Source organism: Penaeus monodon, chromosome 7 (assembly GCF_015228065.2).
Source record: "Penaeus monodon isolate SGIC_2016 chromosome 7, NSTDA_Pmon_1, whole genome shotgun sequence".
Classification (NCBI taxonomy): Eukaryota; Metazoa; Arthropoda; class Malacostraca; order Decapoda; family Penaeidae; genus Penaeus; species Penaeus monodon.
In genome coordinates, this window is record NC_051392.1 from 8,471,151 (window position 1) to 8,483,650 (window position 12,500).

General features: G+C 47.4%; 1 protein-coding gene across 1 annotated transcript in view; it reads right to left on the reverse strand.

Annotated features, from left to right (window-relative positions):
* LOC119575516 overlaps positions 1–12,500 on the reverse strand; it is a 57,798-nt gene that overhangs the window by 14,440 nt on the left and 30,858 nt on the right. The window contains exon 6 of the mRNA XM_037923167.1: positions 1,258–1,349. Coding sequence (XP_037779095.1) covers positions 1,258–1,349 — 92 coding nt within the window. The remainder of the gene's footprint in view (positions 1–1,257; positions 1,350–12,500) is intronic.

Below are 12,500 nucleotides of genomic sequence, written 5' to 3' on the forward strand. Positions count from 1 at the left end.
CACCAAAGCGGAGTCCAAAAAAGGCATGTAAAGTCTACTGCTCTTTGTCGATCTCTCTGGGCGTGTCCTGGCGACGGGAGCGAACCGAATATTCAGCAAATAACTTGAGCGAAAGATTGTCCGACGCTTTTCGAACTTGAAACCAAATACAGACACGTATCTGCAGAGTGAGTTCATTAAAATGATAAAATATATAGATAAATTACTTGAATATATTTCTAAATATATAAAAAAAAAAAAATAATGAAAATTGTTCTTCAGCAGGAGCTAAGACGGGTTGCATACTGCTGCCTCGCGTGACCTGCATTATGCAAATACCCGGGATTGTCTACAGAAAGTTTCACCGAAGTCATCTAACTGTGCAGGATGAGTCCGGCCGGCGGGTCATTCATCCGGGTTACTCTGAGCATTCAACGCGGGAAAAAGGAAAGACAAAATAAATAAATAAACAAATAAATAAATAAATAAAAACGGGAAGGAAAGACAAAATAAATAAACAAATAAATAAATAAATAAATAAAAACGGGAAGGAAAGACAAAATAAATAAATAAACCAATAAATAAATAAAAACGGGAAGGAAAGACAAAATAAATAAATAAATAAACAAATAAATAGATAAATAAATAAAAACGAGAAGGAGAGACAAAATAAATAAATAAATAAATAAATAAACAAAAAAAAATAAAAAATAAATAAAAGAAAGGCGTTAAAAGGGGAATTGGATTAAAGGAGCAAGGTTAAAGAGGGGAAGTAAAGAAAGGAAAGAAAATGAAGTGGAGTTTAAATGCAAGAAAGAAATTGAAGCAGAAAGCAAAACGAGGGAATCAAAATAAAATAAAGAGTAAATAAAAAGAAAGAAAGAAAAATACTGAGTGAAAGCGGGGAAATGAAATAATAAAAAAACGGAAATAAAATGAAGTGAACAGTAACAGATGATAAATAATAATAATAATAAATCAGAGCAAAAGACGGAAAGAGAAATGAAAGAAAAAAAAATCAAAATCAAAATGAAGCAAACCAAAGAGAACAAAAAGAAAGTAAACTAAACCAAAAAGAAAACAAAATGCATCGAAGAAAAAAAAAAGTGAGAAAAGTGAGAAAGAGCGTGAGACAAAATAATAATAATAATAATAAAAAAAAAAAAAAAAAAAATAATAATAATAATAATAATAATGATAAATAAATAAAAATAAAACACAGAATTAAAACAACCCAAAACACACAAAATAAACAAACAGAAGCGCACAAGCACTCACCCATCCCCCCTGTGAGGCTATCCAAGGGGCAGTGTGGCGCTCGGTGACGATACCCATCACGTCAATAACACCCGCCACGTACTCGGGATGACCTGGGGGGGAGAAAGTGATAAATGTGGGGATGAAGAAAAGTGATAAATGGGGGGGATTGAGGAAAATGATAAATGTGGGGGAGTGAGGAAAATGATAAATGTGGGGATTAAGAAAAATGATAAATGTGGGGGAGTGAGGAAAATGATAAATGTGGGGGATTGAGGAAAAATGATAAATGTGGGGGATGAAGAAAAATGATAAATGTGGGGGAGTGAGAAAAATGATAAATGTGGGGGAGTGAGGAAAATGATAAATGTGGGGGAGTGAGAAAAATGATAAATGTGGGGGAGTGAGAAAAATGATAAATGTGGGGGAGTGAGAGAAATGATAAATGTGGGGGAGTGAGGAAAATGATAAATGTGGGAAGTGAGGAAAATGATAAATGTGGGGGAGTGAGAAAAATGATAAATGTGGGGGAGTGAGGAAAATGATAAATGTGGGGGAGTGAGAGAAATGATAAATGTGGGGGAGTGAGAGAAATGATAAATGTGGGGGAGTGAGAGAAATGATAAATGTGGGGGAGTGAGGAAAATGAAAAATGTGGGGGAGTGAGAGAAATGATAAATGTGGGGAATTGAGGAAAATGATAAATGTGAGGATTAAGAAAAAATTATAAATGTGGGGATTAAGAAAAAATGATAAACGTGGGGACTAAGAAAATGATAAATGTGGGGATTAAGAAAAAGGGGGGGAAAATAAAGGGGGGAAAGGGGGAAAAAGGAAAAGGGGGAAAGAAAAAAAAAACCGGGGGGGGGGGAAAAGGGTTGGGGGGGAAAGGGGGGGAAAAGGGGGAAAGGGGGGGGTTAAGGAAAAACCCAAAGGGGTTAAGGGAAAATTTGGGCCAAAAAGGGGGGGGAAAAAAAAAAAGGAATAAAAAATTTTAAAAGAAAAAAAAACCCCAAGGCCCCCGGGGGAAACCAAAGGGGGGGGACCAAAAAAAAAAAAACCCAAAAAACCAAAAAACAAAAAGGGGGGAGATGAAAAAAAAAAAAAAAACAAAATCCAAAAAATCCAAAAAAAAAAAAAAAACGACACTAACCAAAAAAAAAAAAAAGGGGAAAAAAAAAAAAACCAAAGGGGGGAAAAAATAACACACAAAATTTTCCCCCCCCCCCCCAAAGGGGGGAAAAACCGGGGGGCCCGGGGGGGAAAATTTGGGGGGGCCAATTCCCCCCAAAAAAAAAAAAGGGGGTTTTTTCCCCAAGGGAGGGGTTGAACCAAGGGGAAAAAGGGGGCCCGGGGAAAAAGGGGGGGTTTTTGGGATTGATCGTTCTGCCGGGGTTGGGCCCCCTTTTCCAAAATAGGATGGGGGTTTTTGAAAAAAAAGGGGGGGGAATTATTGGGGCCCAAAGGGGGGAATGAAAGGGGGGGGGAAAGGAAAAAAGGGGGGAAAGGGAGGGGTAAAGGGAAAAGGGGAAAAATGGGGGGGAAAAAAGGGGGGGGGGAAAGGGGAAGGGGGTAAAAGGGCCAAAAAAAAAGAAAAAAAAGGGGAGGGGGGAGGGGGAAAAGGGGGGAGGAAGGGGAATAAAAGGGGCGCCAAAGGGGAAAAGGGGGAAAAAGGGGGAGTGGGTGGGGAAAGAGGGGAATGAAAAGGGGGAAAAAGGGGGAAAAGGGGGTGAGAAAAAAAGGGGAAAAAAAAGGGGGGGAAAAAGGGGGGGGGGAAAAAACAAAAAGGGGTGGGGCCAAAGGAAAAAAAAAAAAGGGGGGGGGGGGGGGGGGGAAAAAAGGGGAAAAAAAAAAAGGGTTTTTGACCTAAAAAAAACAAAAGGGGGGGGAAAAGGGGTACCAAAAAGGGGGGAAAAAAAAACCAAAAAAAAAGGGGGGGGGCCCCAAATTTTACCAAAGGGGAAAAAAAAAACAAGAAAGGGGGGACCCAAAAAGGGGAAAAAAACCAAAAGGGAAGGGGGGGGGGAAGAAGGGGGAAATAAGGGAAGGGGGGTGGGGGGGGAATTACCCCAAGAAAAAAGAAGGGGCAGGGAGGGGGGAAAAGGGGGAGGGGGGCCCCCAAAAAAAAGGGGAGGGGGGGGGAAGGGGGAAAGGGGGGGGGATGGGGGGGGGGCCCCAAGGGGAAGGGGAAAAAAAAAAAGGGGGGAAAAGGAGGGGGGAGGGGGAGGCCAAGAGGGGGAAAGATGGGGCGAGGGGAGGGGAGGGGGGAGGCCAAGGGGGGGAAAAGAAGGGGCAAGGGGAGGGGGAGGGAGGAGGAAAAGGGGGGGGAAAGAAGGGGGGGAGGGAGAGGGAGGGGGGGGGAAAGAAGGGGGGAAGAAGGGGGAGGGGGAAGGGGAGGGGGGGGGGAAAGGGGAAAGAGGGGGGGGAAGGGGAGGGGAAAAGGGGGGGGAAGGAAGGGGAAAAAGAAGGGGGGAGGAGAAAGGGGGGCGGAGGCGGGTGAGGGGGGGGGGGGGAAAGGGAAGAAAAGGGGAAAATGGGAAAGGAAAAAAAAAGAAAGGGGGAAAAGGGAAAGTAAAAGGGGAAGAGGGGGAAAGGTGAAAAAAGAAAGAGGAAAGAGAGAGGAAAGAGGAAAGAAAAGGAGAGAAATAAGAAGAAAAGAAGGAGGGGTAAGAAGAAGAGGAAGAAAAAGGGGGAAGAAACGAAAAAAAGAAAGGGATGGGAAAGGGGAAAAGGGGGAGATGGGGAAGAGGAGGAAAAAGGGGGGAAAAAAAAAAGAAAAAGGGGACAAAAAAGGGGAAGAAAAGAAGGAAAAGGGGGAAGGAAGAAAGAAGGGGAAGAAGAAGGAAGAAGAAAAAAGGGGAAGAGGAAAAAGAAAAAGAGAGGGAGAGGGAAGAAAAAAGAAGAAAAACAAAAAGAAGAAAAAAGAAAAAAGAAAAACAAAAAGATAAAGAAAAAAAAAAAAGAAAAGACGAAAAAAAAGAAAGAAGAAAAAGAAAAAAAAAAAAAAAGAAACGGGGAGGGAAAAAAACAACCGGAACAAGACAAAAGAGAAAAGAAACAAAAAAGGGGAAAAAAAGAGGGCCTTTTTAAAATTTAAAGGAAAAAAAAAAAATGTAAAGGGGGCCCGGAATAAAAGAACCAAAAAAGGGGGGGGAAGAAGGAGAAGAAAAGGGAGAGAAGGGGGGAAAAGGGGCGAAGAATAAAAATGAAAAAGGAGGGGGGGGAAAAAGAGGAAGAGGGGAAGGGAGAGAAAAAAAGAGGAGGGGAATGGGAAAAAAGGGGGGGAAGAAAGGAAAGAGAGGGAAGAAGAGGATTGTTGAAGATAAAAAGAGAGAAAGGAAAGGGGGGGAGGAAAATGAGAGGGGAGAAAGGGAAAAGGGGAGGAAGAAGGGGAAGGGAAGGAGGGAGGTTTTAAAGGGGGAAAGAGAGAGAGAGGGGGAGAGGGGGGGAGGAGAGAAAAAAAAGAAAAAGAAAAAAAGAAAAAGGAGGGGAGGAGAGGAGCGAGAAAAGGAGAGGGAAAGAGGGGAGAGAAAAGAGAGAAGAGAGAAAAAGAAAAAGAGGAAAGAGGAGAAAAAGAGGGGAAAAAAGAAAAAAAGGAAAAAAAGGAGAGAGAAAAAGAGAAAAGAAAAAAAATGGAGAGAGGGAGAAAGGGAGGGAGGGAGGAGGGGGGAGAAAGAGGGGAAAAAAGGGAGGGAGAGAAAGAGAGGAGGGAGGGAGGCGAGGGAAAGGGGGAAGGGAGAGAGAGAGGAAAAGAGAAGAGAGAGGAAAGAGGGGGAGAGAGGGAGAAAAAGGGGAAAGAAAAAAAGGGAGGAGAGAGGGGAGAGAGAAAAGGGAGAGAGGGAGAAGAGAGGAAGAGATGAAAAAGAAAAGAATTTAAAATGAGAGAGAGAGGGGAAAAAGGGGAAAAGGGGAAAGTGAAAAAAAGAAAAAAAGAGAGGGAGAGGGGGGAGAGGAGAGAAAAAAAGGAAAAAAAGGAAAAAGAGGAGGGGGAGAGGGGGAAAAAAGGAAAAAAGAAAAAGAGAGAGAGAGAGAGAGGGAGAGAGGGGGGAGAGAGAGAGAGGAGAAAAAGGAAGGAGAGAGAGGGAGAGAAAGAAAGAGGAGAGAGAGAGAGAGAGAGGGGAAAAGAAGAGAGAGGGGAGAGGAGGAGGAGAAGAAAGAGAGAAAGAAAGAAAGGGGGGGGGAAGGGGGAGGGGGGAGAGAAAAAAAGAAAAGAAAGAGAAAGGGGAGGGGAGAGAAAAGGAGGGGAAGAAAAGGAGAGGAGAAAAAGAGGGGAGGGGAGGGGAGGGGAGAGAGAAAGGGGAAGGGGGAGAGGGGGAGCGAGCGAGGGGAGAGAGGGGAAAAAGGGGAGAGAAAGAAGTGAGGAGAGAGAGGGGAAAGAGAGCAAAGAGGAGAGAGAGAGGAGGGGAGAGTGAGAGAGAGAGAGAAGGAGATGGGGAGACCAAATGAGGGGGAGGGGGGAGAAAAGGGGAGAGGGGGAGGGGAGAGGAGAAGAGAAGAAAAAGAGACAGAGGGGAAAGAGAGAGTGATAAAAGGGGGGAGAGAAAAAAGGGGAGAGAGTGAGGTAGGATAGGGGAGAGATGGAGAGAGAGAGAGAGAGAGAGAGAGAGAGAGAGAGAGAGAGAGGGGAGAGAGAGGGGAAAAGAAAGAGAGAAAAAAGGGAGGGAGAGAAAGAGAGAAGAAGAAAGAAAAGAAGAGGGGGAAAATGAGAGAAAGAGAGAAGAAAAAAAGGAAAAAGGGGAGAGAGGGGAGAGAGGGAGAGAAAGAAAAAAAGAAAGAAAGAAAGGAAAGAGGAGGGGGAGAGAGAGAGGGGAGAGGACCGGGGAAAAAGGAGAGAATGGGGAGAAAGGGGGAGAGGGGGAGAAGAAAAGAGAGAAAGGGGGAAAGGGAGAGAAAAAAAATAAGGAAAGAAAAAGGAAGGGGAAAGAAAGAAAAGAAGAAAGAAAGAGATGAGAGGGGGAAAAGGGGGGAAGAAAGAAAGAGAAAGAAAAGAGGGGGAGAAAAGGGGGGAAGAGGGAGAAAAGGGAGGGGGAGGGAGAGAAAAAAGAGAAAGAAAAAAGGGGAGAGGGGATGAGAGAAAAGAGAGAGAAAAAGGAGAGAGAAAAGGGAGAGGGGAGTAAGAGAGAGAGAGAGAGAGAGAGTGAAAAAGAGAAAAGGGGAGAGGGGGAGGAGGAGAGAAGGAAAAGGGGAGGGGGAGGGGAAGAGAGAGAGAGGGGAGAGAGATGAAGAGAGAGGGAGAGAGGGGGGAGGGAGAGAGAGAGGGGGGAAGAGAGAGATGGAGAGAGAGGGGAGGGGGGGGGGGGAGAAAAGGTGGAGAGAAAAAGAAAAAAGAAAAAAAAGAGAGAGAGAGAGAGAGAGAAAAGAGGGGAGAGAAAAATGAGAGAGGGGAGAGAGAGGCGAGAGAGAGGAGAGGGGAAAGAGGGAAGGAAGAGAAAAGGAAAGAAAGAAAGAAAGAAAGAGGGGGAAAAAAAGGGGGAAAGAAAGAAAGAAAAAAAAGAAAGGAAAGAAAAAAAAAGAAAAGGGGGGGGAAGAAAGAAAAAGAGAGGGGGAGGGAGAGAGGGAGAGAAAGAAAAAAGAAAAACAAAAAGGGAGAGAGAGAAAGAAGAGAGAGAGGGGAAAAAGAGAGAAAAAAAGAGAAGAAAGAGAAAAAATTTTTTTTGAAAAAAAGGATTAAAAAAAAAAAGGAAGGGGTTTTTAACCAAAAGAAGAAACCCCGGAGAAAAAAGGAAATAGGGAAGAAGGAGGAAATTGGAAAAGAAAAAAGAAGAAGGAGGAGGAAAAGAGGAAGAGGGAAAGGGGGAAAAAAAGAGAGAGAAAAAGGGGAGAAAGGGGAGGAGAAAGAAGGAAAAGAGGATAGGGGGATGAAAAAGGGAAAAAAGAGAGGGAAAAGAAGGAAGAAGAGAATGAGAGAGGAGAAAGGGAGAAAGGGAGGGAGGAAGGAAAGGGGAAGGAGGAGGGGGAGGAGAGGGAGAGAGAGAGAGAGGAGAGAGATAGGAGAGGGATTGGAGAGAGGGGAGGAGAGAGGAGAGAGAGGAGTGGATAAAGAGTGGGAGGGAGAGAAGAGAGAGGGGAAAGAGAGAGAGGAGAAAAGGAGGGGAAAGGAGAGGGAAAAGGGGAAGAGTGAGAAAAGGGGGGGAAGGGGGGAAAAAAGAGGGGGAGGGGGGGAGAAAAGAGGGGGAGGATAGGGGGGAAGGAGGGGGGGAAAAAGGGGAAGGAGGGAAGGGGGGGGGAGGGAGGGGGAGAGAGGGAAGAGAGACGAAGAGAGAAAAAGCGAGAGGAGAGAGAGAGGGGAAAAGAGAAAGAGGGAGAAAAAAAGGGGAGAAAGAAAGAAAGAAAAAAGGAGAGAGGAGAGAAGGGGGGAGAAGAAAGGAAAGAGAAAAGATGAGAGGGGGGAGAGGGAGAGAAAGAAAGAAAGAAAGAGAGAGAGGGGAGAGGAGAGAGAAAAGGGGGAGGGGGGAGGGGAGGGGAGGGGAGAGGGGAGAGACCCAGAGGGGAGAGAGAGGGGAAAGGGAGAGAGGGGAGAGGGAGAGAGAGGGAGGAGAGAGGAGGAAAAAGAGAAAAAAAGGGGAGAGAGAGGGAGAAAAAGGAAAAAAGAGAGAGAAAAGAGAGGGAGGGGAGAGTGAGAGAGAGGGGAGGGGGAGGGGGGAGAGAGAAAAGAGAGAGAGGGGAGAGGGGAAAGAGAGAGAGGGGAGGGGGAGAAGGGGGGAAGGGGGAGGGAAGAGAGAGGAAAGAGAGAAAGAGGGGGAAAAGGGGAAAAAGAGAGAAAAAAAGGAAAAAAGGAAAAAAAGAGGCGGGGAGAAAAAAGAGAAAAAAAGAAGAAAAAGAGTGAGAGAGGGAGGGGGGAGAGAAAAAGAAAAAAGAGAAGAGAGAGAAAAGAGGGGGAGGAGAGAGGGGAGGGGAATGAGAGAGAGAGAGAGGAGAGAGAAGAGGGGGTGAGGAAAAGGAGACGAGATGGGAAAAGAGAGAGAAAAGAGGGGGGGGGGAATGAGAAAAAGGGGAAAAAGAGAAGAGAGGGGAGGGGGAGGAAAAGAGAGAAAGAGAGAAAGAAAAGAAAGAAAGGGGGGGAAAGAAAGGGGGAGAAAGAGAGAGAGAGAGAGGGGGGGGGAAAAGAAAGGGAGAGAAAAAAAAAGAAGAAAGAAAGAGAATAATAAGTAGAAAAAGGAAAAATAAAAAAAAATAAAACCCCGGGAAAAAAGAAAAAAAGAAAGAAAAAAGGGGGGGGGGAAAAAAGGGGGGGGGGGAAAGGAAAGTTTAAAAAGAAAGAAGCAAAAAAAGGGAAAAAAGGGAAAAAAAGAGGAAGGGAGAGAAAAAAAGAGGAAAAAAAGGAAAAGAGAAAGGGGGGGAAAGTAAAGAAGGGAAAAGAGAAAAAAAAGGAAAAAGGAAGAAAAAAGGAGGGGGGAAGAAAAGGGAGAGAAGGGGAGATTTGAGAAGGGAGGGAGGGGAAGAAAAGGAAGGAGGAGGTGGATGAGGGAGAGGGGGAGAGAGAGAGAGAGAGAGAAAAGAGAGGGGAAAAGGGGAGAGAGAGAAGAAAAAGGAGAGAGAAAGAAGGGGAAAAAAAGAGAGGGGGAGAGAGAGAGAGAGAAGAGAGAGTTGAGGGAAAAGGGGGGAAAAGGAGGAGGAGAGAAAAGGGGAAAGGGAGGGGGGGAAAAAGAAAAAAAGAAAGGGAGGGAAAGCGGAGGGGGGGAAAAAGGGGGGAAAAAGGGGGGAAAGGGAAAAAAGGGAAAAAGGGGGGGGGGAGGGGGGAAAAAGGAAAGGGGGGAAAGAAAAAGAGAGAGAGAGAGAGAGGAGAGAGAGAGGGGAGGAAGAGAGAGAGGAGAGAGGAGAAGAGGAGAGGGGGGAGTGAGAGAAGGGAGAGGGGAGAAAGGGGAGAGGAGAGGGGAGGGAGAGGAAGAGGAGAGAGAGAGAGAGAGAGAGAGAGAGGAGGGAAAAGGAAAACGGGAGAGAGAGAGATGAGAGAGAGAGAAAAGGGGGGGGGAGAAAAGGAGAGAAAGAAAAAAGGAAAAAGGGAAAAAAGAGAAAAAAGGAGAAGAGAGAGAGAGAGAGAGAGAGGGAAGAGGGGAGAGAGAGACAAAAGGGGGAGGGGGGAAAGGAGGGGGGGGGGGAACCCAAAGGGACGAAAGAGAGAGGAAAAAGGGGGGGGGGGGGAAAGAGGAAAAAGAGGGAAAAAAGGGGAAAAAAAGGGGGGATTTAAGGGAAAGGGGAGGGAGAAAAGGAGAAAAAGGGGAAAAAAAGGAGGGGGGGGGAGAGAGGGGTGAGGGGGAGGGGGGGGGAAAGGGGGGGGAAAGAAAGGGAAAAAGGGAGAAGGGAGGGAGGGGGGAGAGAGAAAAAAAGGAGGGGAGAGAGGGAAACCGGAGGGGGAGAGTGGGAGGGAGGAGGGGAAAGATTTTTGAAAAAAGGGGGAGAGAAGGGGAAAAGGAGAGAAAAAAGGAGGGAAAGGGGAGGGGCTGGGAGAGGAGAAGAAAGAGCGGAGAGGAAGCGGGGGTGGGAGAGGAGAGGGAGAGAGAGGAGAGGGAGAGTTAGATGGGAGGATGGAGGGGGGGAGAAGAAAACCCAAGGGGGGAGTGGGGGGGAGGCGAGAGAGAGGGAAAAAAGGGGGAAAGAGAAAAAGGGGAACGGAGGAGAGAGGAAAAGGAGTGGGGGGGAAAAAGACGGGGAGGGGTTTTAGGGGAATGGGCGGGAGCCGGAGGGGAAAAGAGGAAAAGGGAGAAGGAGAGGAAAAGGGGAAAAGAAAAGGGGGGGGGGGGAGAAAAGGGGAAAGGGGGAAAGAAAGGGGAAAGGAAAGGGAAAGGGGAAAAGGAGAGGGAGGAGAGAGGATGGGGGAAAAGAAAAGTGGGAAGGAAAAGGGGGGGAAAACGAGAACAAATGAAAAGGAGGGAGGGGGAGAAAGGAGAGGGGAAAGGGAGAAAAAGAAAAAGAAAGAGGGGGAAAGGGGGGAAAAAAAAAAAAAGGGGGGAGAGAAAGGGGAAAGGGGGGGGGAGAGGGAAAAGGGGAAAGGGGGGAAAGGGGGGAAGAGAAAGAGGGAGGGGGAGGGAGGGGGGGGGGGGGGGGAGGGGGGGGGAGAAAAGGGGAAAGAAAGGGGGATGAGAGGGGGAGAGTGGGGGGATTGGTGGCGAGAGAGAGGGGGGGGAGTGAACGGGGGGAAAAAGGAAAAAAGGGGGTAAGGGGGGAAAAAGGAAGAGGGGGAAAAAGGAGGGAGAGGAAAGGGAGAGAAGGGATGGGGGAGGGGGAGGGAAGGGCGGGAGGGGATGGGGGAGGGGGGAGGGAGGGGCCGGGGGGGGAGAGAGGGGGGGGGGGGGAAAAAGGGGGGGAAAGGGGGAAAGAAAGAAAGGGGGAAAGGGGGGAAAGGGAAAAGGGGCCCCAGAGAGGGGAAGAAGAAAGGGGAAAAAGGGAAAGGAAAAAAGGGAAAGGGAAGAAGAGGGAGGGGAGAGAGGAGAAAAAAGGGAAAAAAAGGGGAAAAAGGGGAGAGAGGAGGGGAGGGGAGACCAAGAGAGAGGGGGAGGCGGAGGGGGAAGGAGGAGAGAGGAGGGGGGGATGGGGGGGGGAAGAAGAGGCAGGAAAAAGGGAAGAAATTTTAGAAGGGGAGGCCCAAGAGGAGGGGAGAGAGGAGAGAGAGAAGGGGAAAAAGGGGAAAGCGGGGGAGTGGGGAAGGGGGGGTTTGGGGGGTAAAAGGGAGGGTGAAAAGAGAAGGAGGGATTTGGGGAAAAGGGGAGAGACAAGGGGGGGGGGAGGGGTGGAAAGGGGAGAGAGGGGGGAAAAGGGGGAAAAAGGGAAGGGGGGGGGGGTTTGGAGGGAGAGAAAAAGAAAAAAAGAAAAAAAGGGGAAAAGGAGGGGGGAGAGAAGAGAAGGAGGGGGAGGGGGAGCGAGAAGGGGGAAGAGGGGGAAGGGGAGGGGGGGGGGGAAAAGGTGGAGGAGAGAAGAGGGAAAGAGAGGGGGGGCAAAAAAAGGGGGGAAAAAAGGGGAAACCCGGGGGAAAAGAAAGAAAGATGAGGGAGGGAGGAAAAAAGGGAAAAAAAAAGGGAAAAAAAAAGGAGAGGGGGGGAAAGAGGAGGAAAAAGGAGAAAAGGAAAGGGGAAAAAAAGGGGAAAGAAAGGAGAGAGGGGAAAAAAAAGGAGAAAGAAGAAAAATTTAAAAGGGGAATAAAAAGAGGGTTTAATTTTTTAAAGGGGTAAAAATAAAAAAATGGGCCCGGTTTTTTTTTCCCCTTAAAAGGGGTTATCAATAACCACGGAAAAAAGGAGGGGGGGGTAGAAAGGAGGCCCCTTGGGAAGAACAAAATAGATAGAAGGAGGATGGGAAATAAAAAGGGAAGGGGAAAGAGGGGAAAGGGCGAATTTAAACAAGGGGGGTTTGGGGGAATTGGAGGGGAAGTACGCGGGGGAAGGTTGAGGGAGATAGAAAAAAAACCCGACGGGAAAAAGGGGCAAAGGGAGAGAGAATGAGAGGGGAAAAAAGGGGAAAACGGAGGGGAAAAAGAAAAAAAGGAAGGAAAAAAGGGAGGAGGAGAGGGAAAAAAAGAAAAAAAGAAAAAAAAAAGAAGAGAGGGGGGAGATGAGAAAAAGAGAAAAAGAAAAAAAGAAAAAAAGAAAAAGAGAAGAGGGGGAGGGGGAGAAAAAGAGGGGAAAAAAGGCGAGAAAAAGAAGAAAAATTTAAAGGAACAAATAAAAAAAAAGGGGAGGGAAAAAGGAAAAAAAAAAAAAGGGGGAAGAAAGGGGGGAAAAGGGAAGGAAGGAGGAAAGGAAAGGGTTTTAGGGGGGAAGGGAGGAGGGAAAAAAAAGGGGAGAGAAGGGAGAGAAAAAAGAGGAGAGGAAAGGAGAAGGGAGGGGAAAAAGGGAAAAGAAAAGAGGAGAGAGGATAGGAAAAAAACGAGAGGGAAAGGGAGAGGAAAAGGGAGTGTAGGGGAAGGGAGGGAGGAAGAGAAGGAGAGAGGAGGGGGGGGGGAGAGGAGAGAGGAGAGAGAGGAGGTGAGAGAGGGAAGGAGAGAGAGGGAGAGAGAGAGAGAGTGGGGGTTTGAGACCGAGAGAGGGGAAAGAGAGGAGAGGGAAGGGGATAAAGGAGAAAATGAGAGAAGTGAGAAAGGGAAAGGGAGGGAGGGGGAGGGGAAAGAGAGGGGAGGGAGAAAAAAAAGGGGGAGGGGGGGAGGGGGGAAGGAGAGGGGGGAAGAGGGGAGGGGGGGGGGGAGAGAGGGGGAAGAGGGGAGGGAAAGAGAGAGAGAGAGGAGAGGAAAAGAGGGAGAGGAAAGAGAGAAGAAATTTTTGGGAAAGAGAGAA